Source organism: Octopus bimaculoides, chromosome 16 (genome assembly GCF_001194135.2).
Source record: "Octopus bimaculoides isolate UCB-OBI-ISO-001 chromosome 16, ASM119413v2, whole genome shotgun sequence".
NCBI classification, from domain to species: domain Eukaryota; kingdom Metazoa; phylum Mollusca; class Cephalopoda; order Octopoda; family Octopodidae; genus Octopus; species Octopus bimaculoides.
In genome coordinates, this window is record NC_068996.1 from 53,189,297 (window position 1) to 53,203,248 (window position 13,952).

Here is a 13,952-nt window from a genome sequence, read left to right on the forward strand (position 1 = left end):
ATATATATATATATATATATATATATATATATATATATAGAGAGAGAGAGAGAGAGAGAGAGAGAGAGAAAGTGAGAGACGGACAAATATAGATACATACATATAGATAAATATACATAAAAACCAATACACACACATATATATGTATATATATCTGTGTATGTATGTATATATATATATAATCAAGCAAAAGTAATAAACCTCATTAAGAGATCATAAATCTAATGAAAATACTGGTTAGTTACCAATCTATAGAAAGATCAACTATAAGGTAACCATATAAACCGTGGTTCATATATATTTAAAGAAAATGGAGAGGTAATTAATAAAATTATTTATTAATTATAAAATATGACAACATCTCTGACAGCTGTTTCAATTCAGAAATCTTTAGATAATTAATTTATAAAATTAAAATCATTATAAGATGAATCTCTTCAGAGGTAGAAATTCTCTTTGCAACCATGTGGCCTTGGGTTCAATTCCACTCTACAGAATCTTGGGCAAGCGTCTTCCACTATAGATCCATCCTGACCAAAGCCTTGTGAGTGGATTTTGTTGACAGAAAGTATAATAAGCTTGTGAGTGTGTGTGTGTGTGTGTGTGTACACACACACACACACATTCCTACCACTTGTCCTCACCCATCCAACACCCTTCTATATCCCTCTATCTTCCCTAACTCATAATTGTCCACCCAGCCTTCAAATCCCACCCATTTTTGCAGTCTGCCTCACCGTTGCTTTATCTCCTTCCCATTCAATCTTGCAAACCACTCACCCATTCGCCCACCCCTACTCACTTTGTGCCTTCTAAAAAAGGTCTGCCTGGACACCTCATTGCCATTATTCATCTCTTGCAGCCCCTACTGATCAGTTTCTCTTCTTCTATCTCTCCTTTTCCCTGCTAGATATGATTAGCCATGAAGATCCTCTACAAGGCTCTACTCCAATCACTCACCCCCACCTCATAGTTCCACACTCCCATCCTCTAGCTTGATGCTGACACCCTAGGGGGGGTTGTAGTCCTGCGAGCTGCATGGTGACTCCAACTGAACAGGTGGTATAAAAATGATGATAACATCACTTAATATAATGTTAAAAATCAATTAATAAAAGGAAATATTTTAATATAAGTCAAACATAACATATTGGATGATATATATCAATTTCATATATGTTAAATTATAATGAAGGATAGAACAGCATTGAGTTATAACTTAGTCTATTAAGCTATTCAAAGGTAAATGAAATTATAAGAAGTATATGTTCTTGTAGCAACATATATATATATACATATATATATATATATATATATATGTATGTATATATACAGTGACTGAGGTATGTAGCAGTATATATACACAAAGTAGCGCATGGCTCAGTGGTTAGAGCATCGAGCTTATGATCATGAGGTTGTGAGTTCGATTCCCGGACCGGGCTGTGTGTTGTGTTCTTGTGCAAGACACTTTATTTCATTTTACTCCAGTTCATTCATCTGTAAAAATGAGTTGAGACATCACTGGTGCCAAACTGTATCAGCCCCTTTGCCTTTCCCTTGGATAATATCGGTGGCGAGGTGAGTGGAAGCTGGTATGGCATGGGCGACTGCTGGTCTTCCATAAACAACCTTGCCTGGACTTGTGCCTCAGAGGGTAACTTTTTAGGTGCAACCCCATGGTCATTCATTTCCGAAGGGGGTCTCCTCCTCATATACACAGTTGTACCATGCCAGCATGGGTTGGAGAGTTTGACAGCAACCAAGGTTTCCAAGGACAGCATTGAGCTCTAATATCTGCTTTGGCATTGTTCTTTTTGTGAGTGATGGTAGTGGGTGGGGTGAACAGCAGGAGTAATAAGATGATACAGTTCCTGGGTGGGGATGGACAAGAGAGAAAAATGACATGGTTGGGTAGTCTGTAGGAGCCATGGGTGGTGGGGTAGAGTCATTGTAAGACGGGTGAGAGCACAAAACAGCAATTCCAGAACTCAATTTCACTTAGGATGTCAAGTCTTTTCAAGAACTTCCAGAGATCCTGGTCCAGAGTTTTCTTTTCCATCAGGCTCAGGGGTCTGAGGTCAGCCTTCACCACTTCATCCCATATTTTTTTGGGTCATTTTCTGCAGGCTTCAGCCACAATAAATGATTGGCATTTCTTTATAAACCTGTCCTCATACATCACAAGACAATAACCAGTGCAGTGTTCTTTCTTGCATACTACACCTGATTCCTCTCATGCCCAGATATATATGTAACTGCCAACTCTGAAGAGCTCAGAGTTACATAAACATGCTGTTACCTAACATCTGGTTGAACCCCTAGTGTGAAACCAATTGGTAAGAGTATGCATAATGGTTATATAGTACTGTATACTTCGATTAATATATATATATATATATATATATATATATATATATAAAAACTTATATATGTTTCAACCAAAGATTGGTCCAGGCCATGTCCAATTTAATAGCACCACCTGATAGGATTATCTAAATCCTTTTTAAGTCAAGTTTTGTAGTATCATGGTCCATTTGAGTAGGGAGTTCTTGTTGAGTGAGTTGTATCCAGGTGTAGGTGGCTTATCTGGTATTCCTTGAAGAAATTTGTCCAGATTCCGTTTAAAGGAAATGGGATCCTTTTCCTTTTTGATCTGTTTCGGGAAAATGTTAAATAGGGCAGGGTCTGTTGAAGAAAATAAATTGTGCTGCTGTGTATTTATGTGTTGTGATCCTGAATTGGGTAGGGGACATATGGCCCATGGTCCTAGCCATGGGTGAATTTTGAAGCTAATGTTGAGGTCATTCAGACAATGCTGGTGGTATGTATTCCTCATCGTGCAAATGATGTATCGCTCACGGCAGCGCTGGAGTGAATAGAGTTTCAATGCTTTAAAGCAGTCCCAATAATCTACATCAGCCATGACCTTAATTTTTTTAGTGAATGCCCTCTGGGGTGATTCAATCTTTGAAATGCTTTGTTTTGTATGGGGAGACCACAAGGGGCAGCAGTATTTGAGGTGTGGCCGTACAAAGGAGGAGAAAAGTGGAATGATGACACCTTGTTCTCTGGACCGGAAGGATCTTAGGATCCAGGAGCTCATCTTATGAACTATATTGGCCTTATTGTTGATGTGGGCACTCCGGCTGAGACTGTTGTCAACAGTTACTCCTAGGTCTCTGATATAATTAGATACTTTGAGCGGTTCCCCTGAAGGAAGAGAGTTTGGCTGTTTTAACATAGTCTTTCTTTCAAAATACATCAGCTCAAATTTTCCTTCATTTAGTTGCATTTGTTTTTGTCTGCTCATTGACTCACAGCATGTAGATCAGTCTGGAGTCGGCTTCGGTCTTCTTCATTGATAATTTTCTGGAGCTTAGTGTCATCAGTGAATATTTTCACTTTGCTGTGTTTTATGATGCTGGAAAGGTCATTTATATGGATTATAAAGAGGAGCAGGCCCAAAACATCATCATCATCATCATTTAACATCCATTGTCCATGCTGGCATGGGTTGGGCAGTGTGACCAGGGCTGGCAAGCTGGGGAGCTGCACCAGACTCCAGTCTACATTGGCATGGTTTCTATAGCTGGACGCCCTTCCTAATGCTAACCATTTTACAGAATGTGCTGAGTGCTTTTTATGTGCCACTGCACAGGCACTTATACATGGTGCTGCAGAGGCACTTTGACATGGTATCATATACATACATATATCATCATCTTTTAACATCTTATTTCTTTATTGCCCACAAGGGGCTAAACATAGAGGGGACAAACAAGGACAGACAAAGGGATTACGTTGATTACATTGACCCTGAGTGCATAACTGGTACTTAATTTATCGACCCCGAAAGGATGAAAGGTAAAGTCAACCTCGGCTGAATTTGAATTCAGAATGTAACAGCAGACGAAATACTGCTAAGCATTTCGCCCGGCATGCTAACGTTTCTGCCAGCTCACCGCCTTTTAACATTTGTCGTCCATGCTGGCATGGGTTGGATAGTTTGACCAGAGCTGGTAAGCTAAGGGGCACTAGACTCCAGTCTGATTTGACATGGTTTCTACAGTTGGATGCTGCCCTCCCTAATGCCAACCACTTTACAGAGTGTAGTGGGTGCTTTTATGCACCACCGGTATGGGTGCCAGTTGCATGACACCAGTATCTGCCACAACTATGATTTCACTTAGCTTGATAGGTCTTCTTCTCAAGCACTGTATATTGCCTAAGGTTTCGGTCATTTGTCATTGCCACCATGAGGCCCAATGCATGAAAGGTACTCTTTATGTGTCACCAGTTCAGATGCCTGTTAAATGACACTGGCATCAGCCACATTGCCTCTGTGAGGCCCAACACTCAACAGGTGCGTTGTACATGCCACCGGCATGGGTGCCAGTTACACAACACTGGCATCAGTCACATTGCCTCCATGAGGCCCAACGCATGAAAGGTGTTTTTTTTATGTGCCACTTACATGACTCTGACATCAGCCACGACTATGATTTCACTTGGCTTGATGGGTCTTCTCAAGCACAGCATATCACCAAAAGTCTTGGTCACTAGTCATTGCCTCCGTGAGGCTCAACATTCGAAGATCATGCTTCACCGCCTCATCCCATGTCTTCCTGGGTCTGCCTCTTTCACAGGTTCCCTCCATGGTTACAGATCAGCAATCCCTTCCACAGCTGTCCTCATCCATACATAACACATGACCATACCAGCGCAGTCATTTCTCTTGCACACCACATCTGATGCCTCTTATGCCTAACTTTTCTCTCAAGATGCTTACACTCTGTTGAACGTGCACACTGACATTACACATCCAGCAAAGCATACTAGCTTCATTTCTCTCATGCCTATGCATGTCCTCAGCTGTCACAGCCCATGTTTCACTGCTGTGTAGCTGTCTTCACACAGGCATCACACAATCTGCCTTTCACTGTCAGGGAGAGGTCTTTGTTACCAAGAGGTAGGAGCTCTCTAAACTTTGCCCAGCCTATTCCTATTCTTGCAGCTGTGCTCTCACAGGGTTAGGGTTAGGGAAGAGAGAGAAGCAGCAGATAGATAAACACAGCTTACAATTATTTACGTGGTGCATGTAAATGATGGTAATTGTATGTCTCAAGCCTAATTAGGTTTATTCATTTACTACCTCCATAACAGCTCAATTTGAATTTTCTCCTATGGCCACTCTCACTGTCATGAGCCTTGCCCTGGCAGAAAAAGTCGTTGGAATTTAAGTTCACACTCATTTGAGCATCATGATGTATATACTGAGCTTATTCTGCTCTCACCAATTCACTGTCTGTCTGTCTGTCTGTCTTCTGTCTGTCTTCTGTCGGTATGTATGTGTTTGTCTGTATGTGTGCACGTGTGTGTATGTATGTATGTATATATGTGTGTATGTATGTATATATGTGTGTATGTATGTGTGTATGTATATATGTACGTATGTACATTTGTATATGTATGTATGGATAAATGTATGCATGGATGGATGGATGTGTGTATGTATGTATATATGGATAGATATATGCATTCATTCATTCATGCATGCATATGCATGACGGTGCCACATACTCCTGTGCTGGTGCTACATAAAAACCTTCCAGTACACTCTGTACAGTGGTTGGTATTAGAGAAGTCATCCAGCTGCAGAAACCTTTCCAAGACAGACATTTGGAGACTGCTAAAGCTACTTTTGCCAGCTCCTGTCAAACCGTCCAACCCATGCCAGCATGGAGAATGGACATTAAATGATGATAATGATGATGATGAAGAAGAAGAAGATGGCTGAGGATGCACACACACACACACACACACACACACACACACACACGCGTGCGCGAACGAAAGTTGCTTAGAAGGTATGTTGACCTGATAAAGGGATGGTTACATCCAAGGAAACACTGGTTCTGTACCTAGTATTTTTGCGAAATGAAATTTCTTTAAATCAATAGGTATATGTATTAAGCATATAATTCGTGTTCAGTTAACTGAAAGAAAGAAAACGAAGAGTTAAAAGTTAATGATTATTTATTATTAAATATATATATATATATATTTAAAGAATAAGGAAAAAATGGAGAGGTACTTAATAAAATTATTTATTAATTATAAAATGACAACATCTCTGACAACTGTTTCGATTCAGAAATTTTTAGATAATTAATTATAAAATTAAAATAATTATAAGATGAATCTCTTCAGAGGTAGTAAGGATATACCATTTAGAAATACATGTTGACATAATGGCTATAAAACCGTTAACAGTTGAACTTTCTATACATTGGTAACTAATCAGTATTTTCATTAGATTTATGATCCCTTAATGAGGTTTATTACCTTTACTTATATATATATATATATATATATCAGACTGGAGCCTGGTGTTGCCATCCGGTTTCACCAGTCCTCAGTCAAATCGTCCAACCCATGCTAGCATGGAAAGCGGACGTTAAACGATGATGATGATGATGATGATGATATATATATATATGTATGAATGTATATATATAATCATGTAGTTACATACCCATACTTACCCACATCCAATCGTAGATAAGGCAATAAAATTAATTCAAAATTTTGGGGGTCAGACTGGTGTGGGGACAGGAGAGTAGCATTATATCCAAGCATGAAAGAAAAATGGATAGGTACATAAAATATAGATATTATTGTATTTGATTTTTAGTTGCAAAAAGTAAGAAGCTTGTACTATTTATATGCAAATAGTAAATACAGTAAATTCAGTTTGTTCAAAACAGGAATCAGAATGCTTCTTACATTCTAACTAATATACTCTATATAAAGATTATTAATGTATATAATTATCTGTATAAAGTGTATGTTAATTAAATTATTTTTTATAAACATGCTATTTTTGAAGCTGAAAACAATTTAGAAATGTTTATTTTCATGCCTACCCTATCTCAGTTCAAATCCCACTGGAATCATTTTTATATTTCTTTTCTTAGAGTGATAAAAAACAAATAAACATTTAAGTATTCTACTAACGTTCATATCTTCTCTCATATTTTATTTTACAAAATTAATCATATGTTCAAGTTGGAATTTAATGTGAAATAAATAGGACACGATGACATATTTTTAAATAGTTTTTAGTTGGATAATCTTTATTGAATTTATATTTAATTACAAGGAAACAAAGAAACAGAAAAATAAAAAAAAATGTATGGGGTGTGGAGGAATCAAGCAGCAGAGGTGGAGGGGAGGGATGATGGGTTACACACCCCAGAACAAATGTACATCTGTCCTGGGGTGTGTATTTTGTATTGGCTGTATATGTAAAATTTATATGTGAATATTCATTTTCCTGAGACATAGTCAGGGAGACCCCTTTTCCTAAAGAAAGGACCAGATTAACCAACCTTTCTAAAATTATAATTTTCTACAAACGTTATCAAGTATTTTGACCCTAATCAATACCCAATTGTAAGACACTCTTTCTTTTCTAATATAATTTCATTCCCATCAACGATGCATTATCAAAATATAAATCACCTGATCATATGACCAACACTCAGAAAATAAGAAAGGTGAAAATTAATCTGAGCAGGGTTTGAATGTAGAAAGTAAAAATCCTTAGCTAAACATCCTCATCAACATCACTTTACATCCACGTTTCTATGTCACCATGGTCAAAGACATTTCTTATTGGAAGATTGGTGCTTTTGTGTGTCATTTGGCTTGGCTTCTATGACTGCCCTTCCTATTGCCAACCATTTTACATGGCACCAACACTGGAGGAGTTGGTGAGACTGGGCCAAAGTAACTTCGGGTCTTTTTTATTCCCCGCCTTTTTGTGGCAGTTTTACTTTTTCGCTGTAGAGATGGAGGTTCCATCATTGTACGAGCACAGGAGGTTGGGTGTCTTGTACTCAACTCAGTAAATGGGGAGTGTACAGAGCACTCAGCAACCTAAGGCATGTGGAGCAAGTAGGGAGGTGCGAAAGCAAAAATGTGTAGGTTGAGAGGAGGGACAGAAGTATGAGTGGAAAAAGTACTCAATAACCAAGAGTTTGGGTGATAAAGGAAGAGAGGGAGAGAGCAATGACATTAGAAAGACTAGAATGGACAGGAGGGTGAAAAGAGCAAATAGGAACAAATGGCAGGGATATTTTATAAATAGAGTCAAGACTGGAGAAATGATTTGCAATAGCAGAGGTGGATAACAGTAAGAGTGTTTGGTGGGAGTAGAGGTGGCCCCCCCAAAGAAAGAGATTGCCAGGTGATAGTATATAAGAGTGTATTGGATAAAGGGATGATTGTTGTCTTATATGTTGGCCTGGTGAAGGACGAGGGGTCAGAGTGATGAGCATATTGCAGTCAGCACAAATGGTAAAAAGATGAGAGACTGAAGGCTACAAGCTGAAAGAAGAGGGTGAGAAATGGGTAGCTGAAAGTGAAGATGTCAAAGATGTAAAGTCAGAGAGAAAGAAATATTATCTTCACAGATTTCTAAGCCTCTAAACACTTCACTCATTTCAGAATAGTCAGGCCTTCTGCAGCACCACATATCACTAATCAGTACTGGTCCTTGTCATCTCCTCTGCAGTATCTTCAGCTCAATCTTCATTACTTCATCTCAACTCTTCTTTGGTCTCCATAGGTTCCACTAACTTGTGGTGTTCAACACGTCCTTACACAGCAGTCATTCTCTACACACATCAATACAATCTCCTTCCTTGTGCACTTTACCTGATTTCTCTTATACCCAGCCTTACCCCTCAGCTCATTTGTACTCTCTACTCACATTATGCATTCATCAGAGTGTGCTTGCTTTGTTTCTTCTTAGTTTTTGTAAATCTTCAATATTCAAGCCTGATATCTTGCTAGTACTATATACAATCTTCCCTTCACTCTGGGGAACAAGGAGGGCTAATATCTCCCTGATCTTTTCCCAACCTTTTCTTACTTTTAAAAAGAAGGTTACCTTCTTGAGTCATGCTGACTCATAGACAGGACGCCAGTCTATTGCAGGATTACTCACTTTTGCCAGCTGAGTGGACTGGAGCAAATGAAATAAAGTGTTTTGCTCAAGAACACAATGTGTCGCCCAGTCCAGGAGTTGAAACCTCAATCTTACAATCACAAGTCCAAAACCCTAACCACTAAGCTACTTCTTCTTACTTTGGCCATTATACTTTCTATTTCTAAACTAGGCATTTTGTCCGACATTCTGCTGATTAACTGTTACTTCACATCCACCCTGCATATAAAAAGAAAAATTGTTTACTTGTTAGAAAAGCTTTCAATCACTCGACAGTGTGTCTCTGATTTTCATCTTCTACTGTTGGGTGACCTACAAATAACAAAAGTAGATTTGGGTCTCTGGTTGTGAGAACTTGCTAATTTTCATGACACCTCCACCTGAATGCTGTCATTGAACTCCTTTATCTTTCTTTTTTTCACCCTCACCCATGCTATCCTATCCCTTTTCTCAGGTTATTCTTTTGTATTTTCTATAACATACTCATACAATTTCCTCTTGATCTGTTTTCTCACTGGTGACACCTCAAAGTGAACATTATCATATTAATGTCAGCCACTTATTTCTTTCTATAGCGTTCATGGTTGTAACAACACAATTATTACTACTACCCCACCCTCTGCAGCCTTTGAATTTTTCTTTCCAAAAGAATTTTTCAACCCAATGTATATATATATATGTAATATTAATGGTTTCTTGTTAGGAAACCAATAGATTTTATACAGGGCTGTAAGGAGAAGTGTTCAGAATAATTGAGACAAGAGTAAAATATTAGTTATAGAATAAAAAGACTGGGTTAACAACTCAACATATCACACCCCCTCAATGAACATATATAAGAAATACAACATAATCTGTCAAACATAAGGAATAAGAAGATATAATGTAAGAAGAAATAATAAATAAAAGAATAAGAAATGTATAAGAAGTAAGATGCAAGAAATAGAACATATAGTATAAAATAGTATACATGCTATTATTTATAACTTTATGCGTTTGCTTCAAGAACCACTGTTTGAAAAAAGAATTATTTTAAAAGAATGTTTAGCTTTTATAATTCATAGAAGTGTATAATAAAGGAAACCCAGACACAGCTTGTATTTGTTGTGAGGTTTTGTCTTGTGAGTTCCTAGGTGACCTCACCAATGTTGGTGCCACATAAAAAGCACCCAGTACACGCTGTAAAGTGATTGGGGTTAGGAAGGGTAACCAGCCACAGAAACCATGCTAAAATAGACAGTTGAACAGTCCTTCAAAGTCTTCTGCCTTGCTAGCTCCTGTCAAACCATCTAACCCATACCAGCATGGAAAACAGGCATTAAATGATGATGGTGGTGGTGGTATGTATGTATGTATGTATGTATGTTATTATTCAGTTTATTTCAAGATTTCTTGCTAATAGAGAAAGAACCCATTTCTAACCTAGATCCAAGGCCCCTTCACTGGAATTTCAACATCAACAACAGGGTGTTTTTATTTGTTTGTATGTATGTATGTATGCATGCATGTATGTATGCATGTATGTATGCATGTATGTATGCATGCAGATTTGTATGTTTTATGTATGTACTCTCATGCATATAGTTGCATATCTAGACATGCTCATTGATGGAAATGTACGTATGTATATTTGTTCCAAAAAAGAATTATTTCATATTCTCCCGAAAGTTTATGAATTCCTTTTTTGTTTCAAATATATAAAGTTATTGAAAATTACATTGTGTTTCTTACATTCCATTTATCCATTTTTGTTTTGTATCTTTTATTCTAAAGGAGCTGATGCTATAGTAATGCATAGCAAAAAGAGTGATCCGTCAGATATTGAATCATTTATGAAAGCTTGGAGCAATCAGGTAAGGTATTTTTTTTATCAGGTAAGATATTTTTTTAAAACTAACTTCCATTATGCCTCAATCTTCCTGCAAGTGATTGACTGAAAAAAATTCAGAACTGCATCTGCAACATCCAGTACATATCCAAAAGGTCTTGCATTGGAGAATCTGGGAAACCACTAAAGATAAGTGTGAATGGAGAACATCTAGATCAGGAATGGTTGAACGATTAATTTGCTGAAACAGAAAATCTATAAATCTATGGAAGGAAAATCCATGCTTGATTCAGAACCACAGTGGAAATTTAGAAAGATAGAAGAAGCTCGTTGAAAAGCTACCCTGTAAGGCCAGCACATATATCAGTTCAACATGATTTCCTGTACTGAAAAACATTATTTTTTTAAATGTTACATTAATTACAAAGGGGTGCTGAAAAGTTCCTGGTTTGGGGTAAAATAAAATACAGGAATATCTGTTAATTATGATTCTATTCAATAAATTCCCCTCTGAGGTTCACACTTATAGCAGTGGTCCTTCACTTTTTCTAAACCCCATAAAAGAACTCAGAAGGTTAGTCCTCCAGTCAGGTCTTTCGCGATACTCTTAAAGCCAGGAACTTTTTAGCATCCCCTTGTATACCTGCAGTTCCTGGCATGTTGCTGCTGGCTTTGTCCTCTTGTCCATTACTGTTGGCGCCATCCTCTGTCACAGTGACAATCCTGTGCACATCCAAAACATCACATGGCATGCCATTTCATGAAAAGTGAGGAATATTTAGTCTTGAGAAAATGCAATAATTCTTGGTCTTAGGTACCAGCATTTTTCTTATACGTGATTTCAGCTTTGGTGTATGCTGAATAATTGTCCAAAAGAAAAAGATTTTTGCAGTTTGCTGGCAGACCTACAGAAGTGTAGCGTGCTCTGGCTTCTAGCACAAAAAATTTTCAAAACCAATCTAGCATAATTTTTTTATTTGCATCGTATGTTACTGAGTAACCATCGACATGCAAATATGTGTGTGTGTGAGTGTGAGTGAGAGAGTGAGTGTGTCTTTGTGCATAATGAAGATGATGATGACTATTATTGTTATTATTATTATTATTTATTATTCTTGTTATTGTTGTTATTATTAAGGTGGTGAGCTGGCAGAATCATTAGCACACCAGGCAAAATGCTTAGCAGCATTTCATCCGTCTTTAAGTTCTGAGTTCAAATTCCACTGACGTTCATTTTGCTTTTGATCCTTTTGGGGTCAATGAAATAAGTACCAGTTGAGTACTGGGTCAATGTAATTGTCTATCCTCCTCCCCCAAATTTCAGGCCTTGTGCCTAGAGTAGAAAAGATTATTAATGTTATTATTATTATTATTATTATTATTATTATTATTATTATTATTATTATCATTATTATTATTGTTCAGTAGTTTTATTTTTATAACATGCTTTGACTTCACTACCAAGTGCAGCTCTGTGTGCCTTAGGTATGTGCTGTGGTTTGCTGTGGTACACTTATTGTTACTGTATTGAAAGTGTTTTACAGAGAATGTGTGCAGTGCCTAGTAGTGCTATTTTCAGTATGTTATATATACTTGTTATATATATAACATACTGAAAATATTATATATACTTGTTAATCCTTCTTCATTTTCCATAGCCTGGCTATTTCGTACTTAAGAGGGTTGTATCTATCTATCTTTGCGCCTTCCGTCTTGACTATTCATGGGTCAAAGAGGCATGCAACATCAACTGTATAGCATATGTGGTGCACCTTGTCCACCACCACTAGGTTTGGTCTGTTATGCTCAAGCACCTGATCTATTTGGATTGGGAAATCCCAGAGGATTTTGCTCCACTCTCTGTGGTTTGCGCTCATTCCATGCCTTGCCTCTCTCTACCCCCCACTTTTCACACAGTTTCCAATGTAGCACTTTCACTACCTGGTCATGTCACTACAACTTGTAGTGGTTTTGTATTATTATTATTATTATTATTATTATTACTTTTAATCTGCATCTTTGTTACAGTCACTTGCTGACCCAGCATCCTGGGGCAAGTGAAGGATAAGAGATGTTACAATATGACTGAAAGCTTGAGGAAGGGAGGTAGTGAAATACCCTCGTGTAATACAACACAGACATTTAAATGGATAGGGTTTGTCAGCACAATCTTTTGGGATTCCTCTGAGACATGGTTCTCCTGGGATCTTTTCTAGATCTTTATGACATCCCTGTGCTTGTTGTTGTTGTTTATTAAGGCAGTCAGCTGGCAGAATCATTAGCATGCTGGGAAAAATGCTTACTGGCATTTCATCCACCTTAATGTTCTCGGTTCAAATTCTACTGGGGTCAACTTTGCCTTTCATCTTTTCAGGGTCAATAAGATAAGTACCAGTTGTGTACTGGGGTTGATGTAATCAACTCAACTCCTTCCCTAAAATTTCTGGCCTTCTGCCAAAATTTGAAATCATAAAATTTTTTTTTTTCTAAACCATTTAAATATTTGAATTTTCAGAATTTACTTCTTTATGCAATTAAGGAAATCTAAATCTTTATTGAAAACCTATTTCAATATTCTTATGATCTTCTAACAATTAATGCTATGTTTCTAATTTATATATTTACTTAATTAGGCTCCTGTGATAATAATTCCAACAAAGTATTACACAGTTCCGACTCAACATTTCCGAGACTTAGGATGTTCTATGGTAATCTGGGCTAATCACAACTTGCGCGCCTCAATCACAGCTATGCAAAGTTTATCTGCGACAATCTACAAGGATCAGTCTCTTGTAAATGTTGAAAAAACGGTAAGAAGTTCTTTCAGAATCTATAAAGATTTTCGTTTCCAAAAAATAGGAACATATGTTAATATTCCTTTCCCTAAATTATATTGTTATCTTTATGTTTTATCTTTTACTTGTTTCACTCATTGGATTGTGACCATTCTGGAGCACTGCCTTGAAGAGTTTGGCTTATCAAATCTACCTCAGTTCTTTTTTTTTTTCTATTTTGTTGGTTTCTTTTTGCCAAATTACTATGGTGATGTAAAGAAACCAACATCAGTTGCCATACAGTCGTGGGGGACAAAGACAGACACACACACACACA

The 13,952-nt window shown here is 37.4% G+C and overlaps 1 protein-coding gene across 1 annotated transcript in view; it reads left to right on the forward strand.

Moving 5' to 3' along the window:
• The window catches only part of LOC106868978 (phosphoenolpyruvate phosphomutase), a 76,609-nt gene that overhangs the window by 55,778 nt on the left and 6,879 nt on the right, over positions 1-13,952 (forward strand). Inside the window, exons 7-8 of the mRNA XM_014914461.2 lie at positions 10,787-10,866; positions 13,475-13,651. Coding sequence (XP_014769947.1) covers positions 10,787-10,866; positions 13,475-13,651 — 257 coding nt within the window. The remainder of the gene's footprint in view (positions 1-10,786; positions 10,867-13,474; positions 13,652-13,952) is intronic.